General features: G+C 40.4%; 1 protein-coding gene across 3 annotated transcripts in view; it reads left to right on the top strand.

Annotated features, from left to right (window-relative positions):
* LOC142842038 (lysine-specific demethylase 5D) overlaps positions 1–16,525 on the top strand; it is a 50,180-nt gene that overhangs the window by 27,088 nt on the left and 6,567 nt on the right. For all 3 annotated transcript variants that reach the window (XM_075959019.1, XM_075959018.1, XM_075959021.1), the window contains 6 exons: positions 75–237; positions 5,567–5,686; positions 5,809–6,003; positions 6,275–6,456; positions 6,535–6,659; positions 6,774–6,921. In XM_075959019.1, coding sequence (XP_075815134.1) covers positions 75–237; positions 5,567–5,686; positions 5,809–6,003; positions 6,275–6,456; positions 6,535–6,659; positions 6,774–6,921 — 933 coding nt within the window. The remainder of the gene's footprint in view (positions 1–74; positions 238–5,566; positions 5,687–5,808; positions 6,004–6,274; positions 6,457–6,534; positions 6,660–6,773; positions 6,922–16,525) is intronic.

Here is a 16,525-nt window from a genome sequence, read left to right as displayed (position 1 = left end):
CTGGGATGAATATCATGATACCACCTGTATACAAGAATATATCTACACTTCATATATCTCTTCTATCTGAGCAGGGGTGAACCAAAAACCTGGTATGGGGTACCTTCTCTGGCAGCAGAACACTTGGAAGAGGTTATGAAGAGACTGACACCTGAGCTGTTTGACAGCCAACCTGACCTCCTACACCAGCTTGTCACTCTCATGAATCCGAACACTCTCATGTCACATGGAGTACCAGTGAGTAACTGGAAATGAGGGTCCAGGGAAAATGCAGTTCCTTAGACACAAAAATAAAGGTAAAAGGGATAAAAAAGACCAGTTGTAGAGAAACAAAATTATTTGTATTTTTTGAGTATTTAAGAGAACATCACATAATGTAATTGTCTTTCAGTGCTTATCTAAGGTTATAGAGGAAGAAAAATATGAAAGGTTGGATTATTATTTAACACCACAAAAACTATCTTAACATATTCTAGAACCAGTTTTGTCATAATATTTTTTTAATTTATTTATTTATTAAGGATTTCTGCCTCCTCCCCGCCACCGCCTCCCATTTCCCTCCCCTCCCCCGATCAAGTCACCCTCCCTCATCTGCTCAAAGAGCAATCAGGGTTCCCTGACCTGTGGGAAGCCCAAGGACCGCCCACCTCTATCCAGGTCTCCTAAGGTGAGCATCCAAACTGCCTAGGCTTCCCCAAAGCCAGTACGTGCAGTAGGATCAAAAACCCACTGCGATTGTTCTTGAGTTCCCATTCTTCCTCATTGTCCGCTATGTTCAGCTAGTCCAAATTTATCCCATGCTTTTTCAGATCCGGGCCATCTGGCCTTGGTGAGTTCCAGATAGAACATCCCCATTGTCTCAGTGTGTGGGTGTACCCCTCCCGGTCCTGAGTTCCTTGTCATAATATTATTGAGCATAAATTCTAACTATAAAATCTCATCAGGATATGTTGAAATTGCACTGTAGATTTTGGCAATTTAGTTATTTTATATCAGCTTGTTTTACAGAACTTTATGGAAAACAAAGTACTCTATTTTGAAATATTTTGCACTTTTCCAGTTCAGATTTCTATTTGCTCTGTTTTTTTTTTCTATATTTTAGTTTATTCTATCTGAACAAACCAGACGTGGAACTTTTAATGTTTCCTTCTTGTTGTAATTTTTTGTTTGTTTGTTTTTTGTTGTTGTGGGTTTTTTGTTTTTGTTTTGTTTTGTTTTGTTTTGTTTTGAGACAGGGTTTCTCTGTAGCTTTGGAGCCTGTCCTGGAACTAGCTCTGTAGACCAGGTTGGCCTTGAACTCACAGAGATCCACCTGCCTCTGCCTTCCAGTGCCGGGTGTGTACCACCACGACCCAGATATATTTTCCTTCTTAATTTTATTCATTTTACAGAAAAAAATCCTGAATATCAGTGAACAGTCATTCAGGTTTATAATGTAACAGTGTTTATAAAATTTTCTTGTATATGTTTAGCATATACTTCCATGCTTAGATTTTTTTTAAGTTTATAGGTAAACTTTATCAGTTTAATAATTATGTTTTTCTATTGAAACTTTATCATTTAATGTATCAGGCATTCTATCAGATCCTACTGATCTTAGTTCTTGTGACCAGTTTTACTTTTTCTGATACTTCAAGAATCATCTACCTTTAATTGGTTACTATTCTTTAAGTATACTGTGACTTTCAACTACTGAATTAGGTATACATGTGAGACCATTCTCCTATGAAATGCACACATCACACAAAAGATTCCTAGCAAAGTCAGGTATGTGACTTAGGCTTCTGATTCTAACTCTCATAAATTCTAAAGAGATCTTTGTAGGCAACATAGTGATACTAACATAGAAAAAGTAAAAATATCAAAAAGTAATAAAATAAGTTGGTGGTATTTAAATCCTGAATGTGGGAGGCAGAGGCAGGCAGATCTCTGGGTTTGAGACCAGCCTGGTCTACAAGAACTAGTTCCAGGACAGATAGGGCTACACAGAGAAACCCCATATAAAAGAATAATAACAATAATAATAAATAAAAAGAAAATTATAAAAAAACCAGAAATTGTCCATAAAGTGAAATGTTCAATACATTTAACAACTTATTTGAGTAAGAAGAATTAGCAACTATCTTTGTAACAAAATTGGTCTATGAAGTATAGGTATAAAACAAACAAAAAGACCTATAGTCCTAGAAAATTGTGGTTGTCATCCAGTGTAACAATATATTTTAAAAATGAGGAAGGGAAATAATAAGTGAAATAAAAGAAATAATAAATGAACAATTTTTGATGGCTTCTGGGAAAGGACTGGTTTTTTAAGGGTATGAGCTCTGGTAGGTTGATCATAAGCTATATTTTATATAAAATAAACAAATTAGCTGACTGTGTGCTTATGCTTGGTTTGATGCAGAGCAGCCAGTCACCAGGACAGATGATCACAATAGCTTATGGAAGAGTTCAGGGATGTTAGGAGCATGGTGTGGTTTTGTCTTGGCATTTCCTGAGATTTGAAGCAAATCGCACATGTTCTTTGCTCTAGGAGCAGTCAGTGCAAGAACAGCCTTTCCTATCTCTAAAAATATTTCCCAGTAGATAAACTGCTAAGAAAACATGTTTGTGTTCACACTTTGAATAGAAATATTAATATTTAGATTCTTCTTGAATGTTGCTTTTTAATCAGGGGACTAAATTCTAATTTTGAGTTTTTGCAAAAGAATGACCCCAGTCAGGGCACTGGGTTATCTACCCCTTAGCAAAAACAAATGAGCAAGAATTCCACAGAGCCTGCTCAGACAGGCTGAGTCAGCTACTCAGGACAGTGCTGGGAATAAAGGTAGGCTTTCCACACAGGTTTCTTCTTTTCTTTCAGTATTAAGGGGTAAGGGTTTTACAGTGAGCATGTTAGAAGCATTAAAGGCCCATTGAAGGAAAACTGTTTCTTCTGGTCACAAAAATGAATCTCTGGTTTGGGTGAGATCTAATGTTGCAGCTAGGCTGAAAGGGAGAAGGAAGGTGGGCTCAACTTCTGCCACCCAGGCTTTCTCTTTTCTTCTTCTACATCTTCCTGGCAACTGCTAAGATTTTTTTAAATTTAAATAAAATTGTCCTCACACTTCATAAACAAACAATTTCCCAGCTTTAAGTAGTGGATATCTAAGAACCTCAGTGCACTGCAAGCTAGAAACAGTAGGTGCTGTTTGGACTTTTAGTCTCTATGAATTTACTCTCTATTTCTTAAAAATATACTCTTAAAATAGGTGATCTTTTGTGAATATCTATGTTCTTTTCTTCGTTTAACTTTCATATGTTTGTTTGTTTCGGTTTGTTTGTTTGTTTTTGAGACAGGGTTTCTCCATAGCTTTGAAACCTATCCTGGAACTCTGTAAACCAGGTTATCCTCGATTCACAGAGATCCGCCTACCTCTGCCTCCCAAGTGCTGAGATTAAAGGTGTGCGCTACCACTGCCTGGCTACATCATTGCTTTTTGTGGATAAATAATATTCTATTGTATAAAGATAACTTTTCAAGTTAATTTACTTTTGGCTGTGGTAAATAATTCTGTTTTGAATGTTTGTTAAGAAATATCTGTAAAAAAATGTTTGTTTTCAATTGTTTGGTGTGTATTCAGTAGTATTGCATAGTCATATAATAATTCTCTAACATTTAGAGGAACATTATAGCAACTTCATGACCATTTCACATTCTTGCTTAGCGGTACATTTCCCTGATGTTTCTACATCTTACTAATACCTGTTTATGTTTGTTTTTAATGATGATCAAGACTTGTGTTCTCAGTATTATTTTAATAATGGTGAAAAGTGAACTACACATTCATGTTTTGACTTGCATTTCACTAATTATGTAAAGTATTAATTACCAGTCTCAGCACTCCCACAGGGCTCAGAAAAGGACTTCTATGCCAAGGGAAAATTGCCTTGGGAACTGGGAGCTGAGGGGTAGAACAAATTGACTGACTCAGGCATGTTTTTCCTGCATGTTTCTTTATTTCTTGGGGAAAAATGAATAAAAGAGAGCCATTATCTACAAGACTTTAAGTTTTTATTAGGCATACAGACATGTTAGCTATTCCATAGGTAGTAACAATAGTATCAAACATACATTTCACAGAATCACAAAAACCTGTGGATCTTGCAAGGAGGCACATTACATCTCAGAGGAGGCATGGCTGTGATGGCTCCTCTGCAGATATCGAGAGGATCAATTAAAAACAGGACCTTTTAAATCACTACAGAATTCTAAGAGGAAGTTTTTGTGCACTAACTATATTTCTTCAGTATAACTAGAAGTTTATGATTATTTGCAGAAGAATGTAGCAGCACTATTGCATTCTCTGGGTATTTTCACTTTCTTCCTATACTGTTTTAGTAGCCATGGTAACCTGAGGGCTTGATTTGCCTTAACATCTAGCTGGCTGAGTAAAAAGGGGATCTCTTGGGCTTTACTTTCGATTTTAGCAAGGTGCATGCCAGTACTCAAGTGAGAATTGATTTCTCTGAGGCTGATTTAGCAACTCAAGCCTTTTTTCTGCATCTCTAGGGGTAAGAGCATAAACAGTTAATTTCCTGGGCTATGATCTTATGTCTGTTAAAACCAAGATGAAGTGTAATACAGAATGTTAGTAGCTTGCTAGGTTAGAGCAAAAGGCCAGTAGATTACATCTTCCTGAGTTTGCTGTTAGACAGACAGATAGGCCCCTTCCTTGTTGAAGAATCCAGTCAGTAAAGACAGTTGTGGGAGATTAGTTTTATGTTGACTTTTGGCTATGAGAACAAAGACTTGACTGAGTGTATACTTTTCACACTGTGGTTTCATGGTGTCGGGATGTATCCAGTTGCCCTACAGGCAAGGTCAAATTTATATACTGTAGAAGGGAGAAATGACATAATTTCACAAGATTTCTGCAGAATTCACAGGGATTTATCCAAAAGGCAGGTGTCCATGCAGCTCTGCAAAATGAGTTCTTTACAATATTATATATTTTGAGAATTTGTCTAGTGGTTTGTCAGCTGTATTTTTGTTGTATAATGGTTGTGGGCTCACCACAGTAAAGAATATTTTCATTTGCTTGACCAATATAATATCTATATTCTTTTTGTGTGTTTAATTAGCTTTGATCATCTAGCACTTCAGCAGATTTTCTGAAACAAAATCTGACTTTTCCATTGAGTCTTTCAGATAATTCCTGTTTTAAGAAGTGATTTAAATGTGGTTTATTAAATTACTTTAGCCATTACAATCTGTATGAGCACAATGTGAAAGTCAGAGATGATAAGAACTGAAAATCTTTTCTTTTTTGACTAAGAACCTTCATGATGTTGTATTATCTTTCCTTTAAATTCTCTTATCATTTTGCTTTATACTTTCTTCTAAGTGTATCTCTTTTTGTCTTCACAATCTCATTTTTGTTTTTCAGTCATACATTTGAAGATAGTTTTTATTTCTACTGTTGCCCTTCTGAAGTCCGTAACAGAATTCAGTGGCATTCATAAGTTAATATGCATCATCAATAGTTCTCACATAACTATTCCTGATTTTTCTTCTATTTTTCAGGTTGTTCGTACAAACCAATGTGCAGGGGAATTTGTTGTTACTTTCCCTCGTGCTTACCACAGTGGTTTTAACCAAGGATATAACTTTGCTGAGGCAGTGAATTTTTGCACTGCTGATTGGGTAAGTCTAGGTGTGGTGGACCTTCAGGTAAAAAGGCATAAAGGATATGAATAGGGGTCATTGTGGAGAAACTACACTTAATGATTTCTCCAGGTAGCCATACACAATCTTTGAACACACAGCTACCTGCTGGACGCCAGTGTATTGAACACTACCGCCGCCTCCAGCGTTATTGTGTCTTCTCCCATGAGGAGTTAATCTGCAAGATGGCTGCATTCCCAGAGAAGCTGGATCTGAATCTAGCAGTGGCAGTTCACAAGGAGATGTTCATTATGGTGCAGGAGGAGCGACGTCTCCGAAAGGCCTTGTTGGAGAAGGTGGGTGGTAGAAACCAGGGCTAAGGAATCATCAAACATACTGTGATAGAGACACAGACCAATTTTGAGTAAGCACTTTATACCTTATCTTTAATTCATGCTATTGGAAATGTCAGGGCAGAGACTGTATGTGTTTATGTGTTTTTCTTCCAATTTCTCTACAGCTATCCTTACAAGCTTACGTCCACAGCAGGGCTCAGTATTGGCTGTGGTGGGGTGTCCACAACCCTGCTCCTAGTCTTTACAGTATATGTGGGTTGAACACCCCCAGGGCGTCACGGAAGCTGAACGAGAAGCCTTTGAGCTGCTCCCAGATGATGAGCGTCAGTGCATCAAGTGTAAGACCACGTGTTTTCTATCAGCCTTGGCCTGTTATGACTGCCCAGATGGTCTTGTCTGCCTTTCTCACATCAATGATCTTTGTAAGTGCTCAAGGAACCGACAATACTTACGGTGAGTATGGGTCCTATATAAAAGAAATAGAAAAAATTCAGATCTAGTCTACATAATTTTTTTCCGGTCTTCCTCCAGGTATAGGTATACATTGGATGAATTGCCTGCTATGCTACAAAAGCTGAAGATTCGGGCTGAGTCTTTTGACAACTGGGCCAACAAAGTACAAGCAGCTCTAGAGGTAGAGGATGGACGGAAACGCAGTGAGTAATAGAAATGGAAGAACCTTTAACCAAAGTGTATCAGCTTTTAGAAAATTCTTTTCTGTTTTCCTGTAATACTGTCTCACAACTTGGACTCTTTGTTTTCTTTTTTAGGTTTTGAAGAACTAAGGGCATTGGAATCTGAAGCTCGTGAAAGACAATTCCCTAATAGTGAACTGCTTCAACGACTGAAAAAATGCCTAAGTGAGGCAGAGGCTTGTATTTCCCAAGTTCTTGGACTAATCAGTAACTCAGATGATAGGTATGTTAGAAAAGCAAACAAAATTGGGAATTTAGTGGTAGAATCCTTGTCCAACAATTGCTAGTCCTGGGGCAGTCATGAGCTTCAAGAAGAAAGATAAGAAAAGAAGAAAAGGTGGACAACTATATAAAAATTAGTAACAAAAATCTATGTAAGCTAAAATGGAATTCTTTTTTTTTTTTTTTTTTTGGCTCTCCTCATTTTTTTTTTTATTGATAAAAGGAGAATAAAGAAAAGAAAGAAAAAAAAAAACAAATTTCCACCTCCTCCCAGCCTCCCATTTCCCTCCCCCTCCTCCCATTCTTCTCCCCCTCCTCCCACCCCTCTCCCCTTCCCCCCACTTTTCTCCCCCTCCCTCTCCAGTCCAAAGAGCAGTCAGGGTTCCCTGCCCTGTGGTAAGTCCTAGGTCCTCCCCCCTCCGTCCATATCTAGGAAGGTGAACATCCAAACTGGCTAGGTTCCCACCAAGCCAGCACATTGCGTTGGATCAAAACCGCGTGCCACTGTCCTTGGCGTCTCATCAGCTTCTTTGTTCGTCATGTTCAGAGAGTCCAGTTTTATCCCATGCTTTTTTTGGTAACAGTCCAGCTGGCCTTGGTGAGCTCCCAGTAGATCAGCTCCACTGTCTCAGTGGATGGGTGCACCCCTCGTGGTCCCGACTTCTTTGCTCATGTTCTCCCTCCTTCTGCTCCTCCTTGGGACCTTGGGAGCTCTATCCAGTGTTCCAGTGTGGGTCTCTGTCTCTATCTCCATCCATCGCCAGATGAAAGTTCTAGGATGATATGCATGATATTCGTCAGTATTGCTCTAGGATAGGGTCATTTCAGGTTCCCTATCCTCAGCTGCCCAAGGAACTAACTGGGGGCCTCAGCTTGGGCACCTGGGATCCCCTCTAGGGTCAAGTCTCCTGCCCATCCTAAAGTGGGTCCTTTAACTAAGAAATGGGGTTCCGTGCTCCCCTATCCAACCTTCCTTTATCCCGATCCTCCTGTTTCCCCAAGTCCCCCCTCCTTTCCTTCTACCTTTTCTCTCCCCATCTCCCCTTACCCCCATCCCACCCCACCCCCAACATCCCACTTTTCTCCCCGGCAATTTTGTATACTTCCCTTATCCAAGAGGATAACTATATGTTTTTCCTTGGGTTCACCTTCTTACTTAGCTTCTTTAGATTCGCCTATTGTAGACTCCGTGGCCCCTATTTATGGCTAGAAACCAATTATGAGTGAGTACATCCCATGTTCGTCTTTTTGGGTCTGGGATACCTCACTCAGGATAGTGTTTTCTATTTCCACCCATTTGCATGCAAAATGCGAGAAGTCATTGTTTTTTACCGCAGCGTAGTACTCTAATGTGTATATATTCCATACTTTCTTCATCCATTCTTCCATTGAAGGGCATTTAGGTTGTTTCCAGGTTCTGGCTATTACAAATAATACTGCTATGAACATAGTTGAACAAATGCTTTTGACATATGATACAGCATCTCTTGGGTAAATTCCCAAGAGTGGTATTGCTGGGTCGAGGGGTAGGTTGATCCCGAATTTCCTGAGAAACCGAAACACTGACTTCCACAGTGGTTGCACAAGATTGCATTCCCACCAGCAATGGATGAGTGTACCCCTTCCTCCACAGCCTCTCCAGCAAAGGCTATCCTTGGTGTTTTTGACTTTAGCCATTCTGACAGGTGTAAGATGATATCTCAAAGTTGTTTTGATTTGCATTTCCCTGATCGCTAAGGAGGTTGAGCATGACCTTAAGTGTCTTTTGGCCATTTGAACTTCTTCTGTTGAGAATTCTCTGTTCAGTTCAGTGCCCCATTTTTTAATTGGGTTAATTAGCCTTTTAAAGTCTAGTTTCTTGAGTTCTCTATATATTTTGGAGATCAGACCTTTGTCTGTTGTGGGGTTGGTGAAGATCTTCTCCCAGTCAGTAGGTTGCCTTTGTGTCTTAGTGACAGTGTCCTTTGCTTTACAGAAGCTTCTCAGTTTTAGTAGGTCCCATTTATTCAATGTTGCCCTTAATGTCTGTGCTTCTGGGGTTATACCTAAGAAGCGATCACCTGTGCCCATCTGTTGTAGGGTATTTCCCACTTTCTCTTCTATCAGGTTCAGTGTTATCGGGCTGATATTGAGGTCTTTAATCCATTTGGACTTGAGTTTTGTGCACGGTGATAGATATGGGTCTATTTTCATTCTTCTACAGGTTGACATCCAGTTGTGCCAGCACCATTTGTTGAAGATGCTTTCTTTCTTCCATTGTATACTTTTAGCTCCTTTATCGAAAATGAGGTGTTCATAGGTTTGTGGGATCAAATCCGGGTCTTCTATACGATTCCATTGGTCGACTTCTCTGTTTTTATGCCAGTACCACCCTGTTTTCATTACTGTAGCTCTGTAATAGAGTTTGAAGTCAGGGATGGTAATGCCTCCAGACAATCCTTTATTTTATAGGATTGTTTTGGCTATCCTGGGTTTTTTGTTTTTCCATATAAAGTTGATTATTGTCCTCTCCAGATCTGTGAAGAATTTTGATGGGATCTTGATGGGGATTGCATTGAATCTATAAATTGCCTTTGGTAGAATTGCCATTTTTACTATGTTGATCCTCCCAATCCAAGAGCAAGGGATGTCCATCCACTTTTTGGTATCCTCCTCAATTTCTTTCTTCAATGCCTTAAAGTTCTTATCAAATAGATCTTTCACTTCCTTGGTTAGATTTACCCCAAGATATTTTATGCTGTTTGTGGCTATCGTGAATGGAGAAGCTTCTCTGATTTCCCTCTCTGCTTCCATATCCTTTGTGTATAAGAGGGCGACTGATTTTTTGGAGTTGATCTTGTATCCTGCCACATTACTAAAGCTGTTTATCAGCTGTAAAAGTTCTTTGGTGGAGTTTTGGGGGTCGCTTATGTACACTATCATATCATCTGCGAATAACGAAAGTTTAACTTCTTCCTTTCCAATTCGAATCCCCTTGATCCCATTATGTTGTCTTATTGCTATTGCTAAAACTTCCAGCACTATATTGAAGAGGTATGGTGAAAGTGGACAGCCTTGTCGTGTTCCTGAGTTAAGCGGGATGGCTTTGAGTTTCTCTCCGTTTAATTTGATGTTAGCTGTCGGTTTGCTGTATATAGCTTTTATTATATTTAGGTATGACCCTTGTATCCCTAATCTCTCCAAGACTTTTAACATAAATGGATGTTGAATTTTGTCAAATGCTTTTTCAGCATCTAATGAAATGATCATATGGTTTTTTTCTTTCAGTTTGTCTATATGCTGGATTACATTGATAGATTTTCGTATGTTGAACCAGCCCTGCATCTCAGGAATGAAGCCTACTTGATCATAATGTATAATTTTTCGGATGTGTTCTTGGATTCGGTTTGCCAGTATTTTGTTGAGGATTTTTGCGTCGATATTCATGAGTGAGATCGGCCTGTAATTCTCTTTCCTGGTTGGGTCTTTGTGTGGTTTTGGTATCAGAGTAACTGTAGCTTCATAAAAGGAATTTGGTAGTGACCCTTCTGTTTCTATATTGTGGAATACATTGAGGAGAATAGGAATTAGGTCTTCTTGGAAGTTCTGGTAGAATTCCGCATTGAACCCATCTGGCCCTGGGCTTTTTTTGGTAGGGAGGTTTTTGATAACAGCTTCTAATTCTTTGCGACTTACAGGTCTGTTTAGATTGTTCACCTGGTCCTGGTTTAATTTTGGTAAATGGTATTTATCTAAAAAAGTGTCCATTTCTTTTACATTTTCCAGTTTAGTGGCATACAAGCTTTTGTAGTAAGATCTAATGACTCTCTGAATTTCCTCTGTGTTTGTGGTTATGTCCCCCTTTTCATTCCTGATCTTATTAATTTGCGTGTTCTCTCTCTGCCGTTTGATTAGTTTGGATAGGGGTTTATCAATCTTGTTGATTTTCTCCAGGAACCAGCTTTTTGTTTCATTGATTCTTTGGACTGTTTTCTGTGTTTCTATTTTGTTGATTTCAGCCCTCAGTTTGATTATTTCCAATCTTCTACTCCTCCTAGGTGAGTCTGCTTCTTTTTTTTCTAGAGCTTTCAGGTGGGCTGTTAAGTCTTCAATATGTGCTTTCTCTGTTTTCTTTAAGTGGGCACTTAGTGCGATGAACTTTCCTCTTAGCACTGCTTTCATAGTGTCCCATAAGTTTGAGTATGTTTTTTCTTTATTTTCATTGAATTCAAGGAAGACTTTAATTTCTTTCTTTATTTCTTCCTTAATCCAGGTATGGTTCAGTAGTTGACTGTTCAGTTTCCATGAGTTTGTAGGCTTTCTGGGGGTAGCATTGTTGTTGAATTCTAACTTTAATCCATGGTGATCTGATAAGACGCAGGTGGTTACTAAAATTTTTTTGTAACTGTGTAAGTTAGCTTTGCTACCGAGTATGTGGTCAATTTTCGAGAAGGTTCCATGAGCTGCAGAGAAGAAGGTATATTCTTTCCTGTTCGGGTGGAATAATCTATAGATGTCTGTTAAGTCCATTTGCTTCATTACCTCCATTAATTCTCTAATTTCTCTGTTAGGTTTCTGTTTGATTGACCTGTCCATTGGTGAGAGAGGAGTGTTGAAGTCTCCAACTATTAGTGTGTGTGGTTTGATGGCTGCCTTGAGTTTTAGTAATGTTTCTTTTACATACGTGGGTGCTTTTATATTAGGGGCGTAGATATTCAGAATTGAGACTTCATCCTGATGAATTGTTCCTGTTATGAGTATAAAATGTCCCTCTCCATCTCTTCTGATTGATTTAAGTTTGAAGTCCACTTTGTTAGAAATTAGTATGGCCACACCTGCTTGTTTCTTAGGTCCATTTGCTTGATAGGCCTTTTCCCAGCCCTTTACTCTGAGTAGGTGCCTGTCTTTGTGGTTGAGGTGTGTTTCATGTAGACAGCAGAATGTTGGATCCTGTTTTCGAATCCAATCCCTTAGTCTGTGCCTTTTTATAGGTGAGTTGAGCCCATTGACATTAAGTGATATTAATGACCAGTGGTTGTTAACTCCGGTCACTTTTTTAGTAGTAGGGTTTGTGTGTTTCCCTTCTTTGAGATGCGCTGGTGAGAGGTCTCTAGATGACTGAGTTATTGTGGGCATTGTTGGACTCATTGGTTAGTGATTTTCCTTCTATAATTTTCTGTAAGGCTGGATTTGTGGCTACGTATTGTTTACATTTGTTTTTATCCTGGAAAATTTTGTTTTCTCCATTTATAGTGAACGAAAGCTTGGCTGGATATAGTAGTCTGGGCTTGCATCCATGATCTCTTAGTTTTTGCAGTACATCTATCCAGGACCTTCTGGCTTTCATGGTTTCCATAGAGAAGTCAGGTGTAAGTCTGATAGGTTTACCTTTATAAGTAAGTTGGCCTTTTTCCTTTGCGGCTCTTAATATTCTTTCTTTATTCTGTATATTTTGTGTTTTGATTATTATATGGCGAGGGGATGTTTTCTTTTGATCCAGCCTATTTGGTGTTCTGTATGCTTCTTGAACCTTCATAGGTACCTCTTTCTTCAGGTTGGGAAAGTTTTCTTCTATAATTTTATTAAGTATATTTTCTGTACCGTTGAGCTGCACTTCTTCTCCTTCTTCTACTCCAATTATTCTTAGGTTTGGTCTTTTTATTGTGTCCCAAATTTCCTGAATGTTTTGTGATGAGAATTTGTTGGTTTTGCTGTTTTCTTTGATCAGTGTGTTTATTTTCTCTATGGTATCTTCAGTGTCTGATATTCTCTCTTCTATCTCTTGTAATCTGTTGTTAGTACCTGTCTCTGTCATTCCTGTTCGTTTACCCAGATTTTCCATCTCCATTCTTCCTTCGGTTTGTGCTTTCTTCATTGCTTCCATTTCATTCTTCATGTCTTGAACCGCTTCCCTAACCTGTTTGATTGCTTTTTCTTGTTTCTCTTGGTTTTCTTGCGTGTCTTTGAGCGATTTATTCATTTCCTCTACCTTTTTGTTTGTAATCTCTAATTGTTTATGGCAGTTTTTCACCTCCTGTTTAAAGTCCTCTATTATTTTCATATAGTTAACTTTTGAGTCGATTTCTTCTATTTCTTCAGGAGTAGGGTGTACAATTCTTCTTATTTCGGGATCTCTGGTTTCTGGTGGTGTCATGTTGCCTTTCAGGTTGTTGGAGGAATTCTTGTATTGACGCCTTCCCATCTCTTCCTTCAAATGGAGCCAGGAGAGGCCTGGTCTCTTGGTCCCGTCTTTGCTGTGATTTACTCTCTGGGTATATCTCTTCAGTGTAGAAGTAGGAACCGTTCCCGCCCCTGGATAGCACACACTCACCCGTCCTGATGGGATTCCTCAGCAACTAAGCAGGGCCGCCAGTAGCCCAATGATCCAGGGCCAACAGGATGAATGGAGCAAGGGGGGGATGGTATCCAGGAGCGCGCCGGAAGCCTGGCGCCAGAGCTGAAGGTGCCCGGCTCCCTTACAGGGGACCCTGAGGTCTGCCCGGTAAGCAGGCACTCACCGCTCTGGGTGGGTCGCCTTAGTTTAGGAGCTTAAAACTGTACTTGAGCACTGGTCCTAGCATACAGCAGGGCAGGGTTGGGGAGGGGTGCTGGGGGTGCTGGATCGTGGGAGAGAAAGACAGCCCTGCAGAAGGAGCTGGGGGAGGGGGTTTGTGCTCTCTTCCGGGACAGTCCGCCCCTGGATAGCACACACTCACCTGTCCTGATGAGATTCCTCAGCAACTAAGCAGGGCCGCCAGTAGCCCAATGATCCAGGGCCAACAGGATGATTGGAGCAAGGGGGGGGATGGTATCCAGGAGCGCGCAGGAAGCCTGGCGCCAGAGCTGAAGGTGCCCGGCTCCCTTACAGGGGACCCTGAGGTCTGCCCGGTAGGCAGGCACTCACCGCTCTGGGTGGGTCGCCTTAGTTTAGGAGCTTAAAACTGTACTTGAGCACTGGTCCTAGCATACAGCAGGGCAGGGTTGGGGAGGGGTGCTGGGGGGGCTGGATCATGGGAGAGAAAGACAGCCCTGCAGAAGGAGCTGGGGGAGGGGGTTTGTGCTCTCTTCCGGGACAGTCCGCCCCTGGATAGCACACACTCACCCGTCCTGATGAGATTCCTCAGCAACTAAGCAGGGCCGCCAGTAGCCCAATGATCCAGGGCCAACAGGATGAATGGAGCAAGGGGGGGATGGTATCCAGGAGCGCACAGGAAGCCTGGCGCCAGAGCTGAAGGTGCCCGGCTCCCTTACAGGGGACCCTGAGGTCTGCCCGGTAGGCAGGCACTCACCGCTCTGGGTGGGTCGCCTTAGTTTAGGAACTTAAAACTGTACTTGAGCACTGGTCCTAGCATACAGCAGGGCAGGGTTGGGGAGGGGTGCTGGGGGTGCTGGATCGTGGGAGAGAAAGACAGCCCTGCAGAAGGAGCTGGGGGAGGGGGTTTGTGCTCTCTTCCGGGACAGTCCGCCCCTGGATAGCACACACTTACCCGTCCTGATGAGATTCCTCAGCAACTCCTAAAATGGAATTCTTGTAGCAACAATTTGTATGTAGTATTTAGCCAGCTGGAATTCAAAACTAAATAGTTTTCTTTTAAGTAGAAGGATCTCTGGTCTAGAGAGATGATGACTCATTTTAAGAGAGCTTTTCCAGATGTCCTGAGTCAGGTCTCATTGGAATAACTTCTAAGTGCCTCTTAACTCCAGGAGATATGACACATCTGGTTTCGACATGTATCCCCACACATATGGCATATACTCTCAATCAGACTCACATAAAATTTTTAAAGTTTTTAATTTTAAAAAGAAGAAACTTAATACTGGGCAAATGTTTTGTGAAGAATTAGAATATAATAGAAAATAGTGCAATCTGAACTAGGAATTTTAGAATATATTTCAATACCTTACCATACATGGCAGTGAAAACAAAAGATACCCTATATGATAGTAAATCTTGCAATTTGTTAGGATCAGAATTTATCTACAGCTCATTTTTGCCTGAGTCTTTAGGTAAAATATGTTTGTGTGTGTGTGTGTGTGTGTGTGTGTGTGTGTGTATGTGTGTGTGTGTAAGTAAGCAAGTAACACATATGGAGACCAGGGGACAACCTAAATTATTCCATAGTCACTGACTATCTTGGAGTTTTGTTGTTGAATACAAGACACTTTAATTTTTTTTTTTCATCTTGTTTTGCTGCAACTTTCTTGAATTCTATGAGAAGGTTTATAGCTATTCCTTTAAGTTCTTTGTGGCAGCATTTTACCAGATGGGTACCTTTTGGAGGAAGGGTTCTGACCTGATCTTTAACGTTGTTGGTATTCTTGCAACACAATCATAGCCTGTGGCCTTCATTTGTTATGGACTTCATTTGTTAGTTCTGAATTTGCTGCAGATAAAATACAGCATGAGGAAGAAGAGACAGTTTGGGTAGGGTTTAAGTCTAGAGGTTGGAAGTGACTTGGGGGGCAGGATGACGTCACGTAGACTGAGGAGATTGGTCTTGTGTACAGGATGTGCTTACTCTTCCAAGCTGGAGTGTGGCAGTACATCTCTGGGAGGAAAGATTGGATATGGTCTGAGAGTCGGCAGGTTAGGGGATAAGTAGGGGGAACCTGGTGCAAGGCCATCTCTATTTTGCAGTGAAGGCAAGAAAGGCCAGACTAGGCAGACACCCTGCTTGTAGGACCCAGGCTAACTCTAGTCAGCTGTGGGGAAGGCACTGATAGGGTAGTCAGGGTACTCACCAGGTTAGATCCTAGAGAAGGATGTAGAAAGTCTGGATACCTAATGAGGTGTTGGAGGAAAAAAGAAGGGACCTGTGAGTAGTGGTTGCATGGAGGGTGGTTCCTGGCAGAAGTCTAGAGCTTGACTGAGATGAAGGTTGGGGTGCTCAGAACAGGCTGGAGCACTGGCTGTGGGACCTTTCAGAAACTTGGAGGTTGGTTATAGCATAAATATGAGTGGCTAGAAAAGACCAGGACACTGGCTGTGGTACCCACACTGAATCTGGTCAGGTTTGGGGAAAAAAGATAGCATTCAGGCTAGACACTGGAGAAGGATGTGGGAAGCCTGAGTATGGAGTAGAGTGGTGGTGAGGGTACCATCTCCTTCAATTTTAGTAGAGTTTTTTACTATAATAGTCTAGGTTGGCAACTATAATCTTTTAGAATTTAGACTATACCTTTCTTACTTTAAAAGTTTCCATTGAATAAGGTTTTGTTCTGCTGGACCTGCCTTTTATTTAATTTGACTTGTTTTCTGTTTCTTGTAATTTTTCTTTATTTCTTATGTTTAATCATAGCATATCAGTGGAGTTTCTTTTTTGTCTTATTTGCTGTTCTGCAGACCTTTTGTACATGGATAAGCATCTCTTCCAAGAATTGGAAAACTTGCATGATTTTACATAAAATGTATTTTATGCCTTTTACAGAATGGTACTTTTCTATATCTATAATACATATTCTAGGTTTTTTGATGTTGCTCAGAACCTTCCCATATTTCATTCATCGTTTATTTTTACATCTTTATTTGATCTCTACAAAGATTTTTTGATCCCTGTTTTCATCTTTATTTGTCTCTCTGCTTCTGATTTTCAGAAGATGAACTTTTGGGGGTATAATAGGGAGGA

This window comes from Microtus pennsylvanicus, chromosome Y (genome assembly GCF_037038515.1).
Source record: "Microtus pennsylvanicus isolate mMicPen1 chromosome Y, mMicPen1.hap1, whole genome shotgun sequence".
Taxonomy (NCBI): Eukaryota; Metazoa; Chordata; class Mammalia; order Rodentia; family Cricetidae; genus Microtus; species Microtus pennsylvanicus.
Note: the sequence above shows the minus strand (reverse complement) of the source record. Positions and strands in the feature narration are given on the sequence as shown.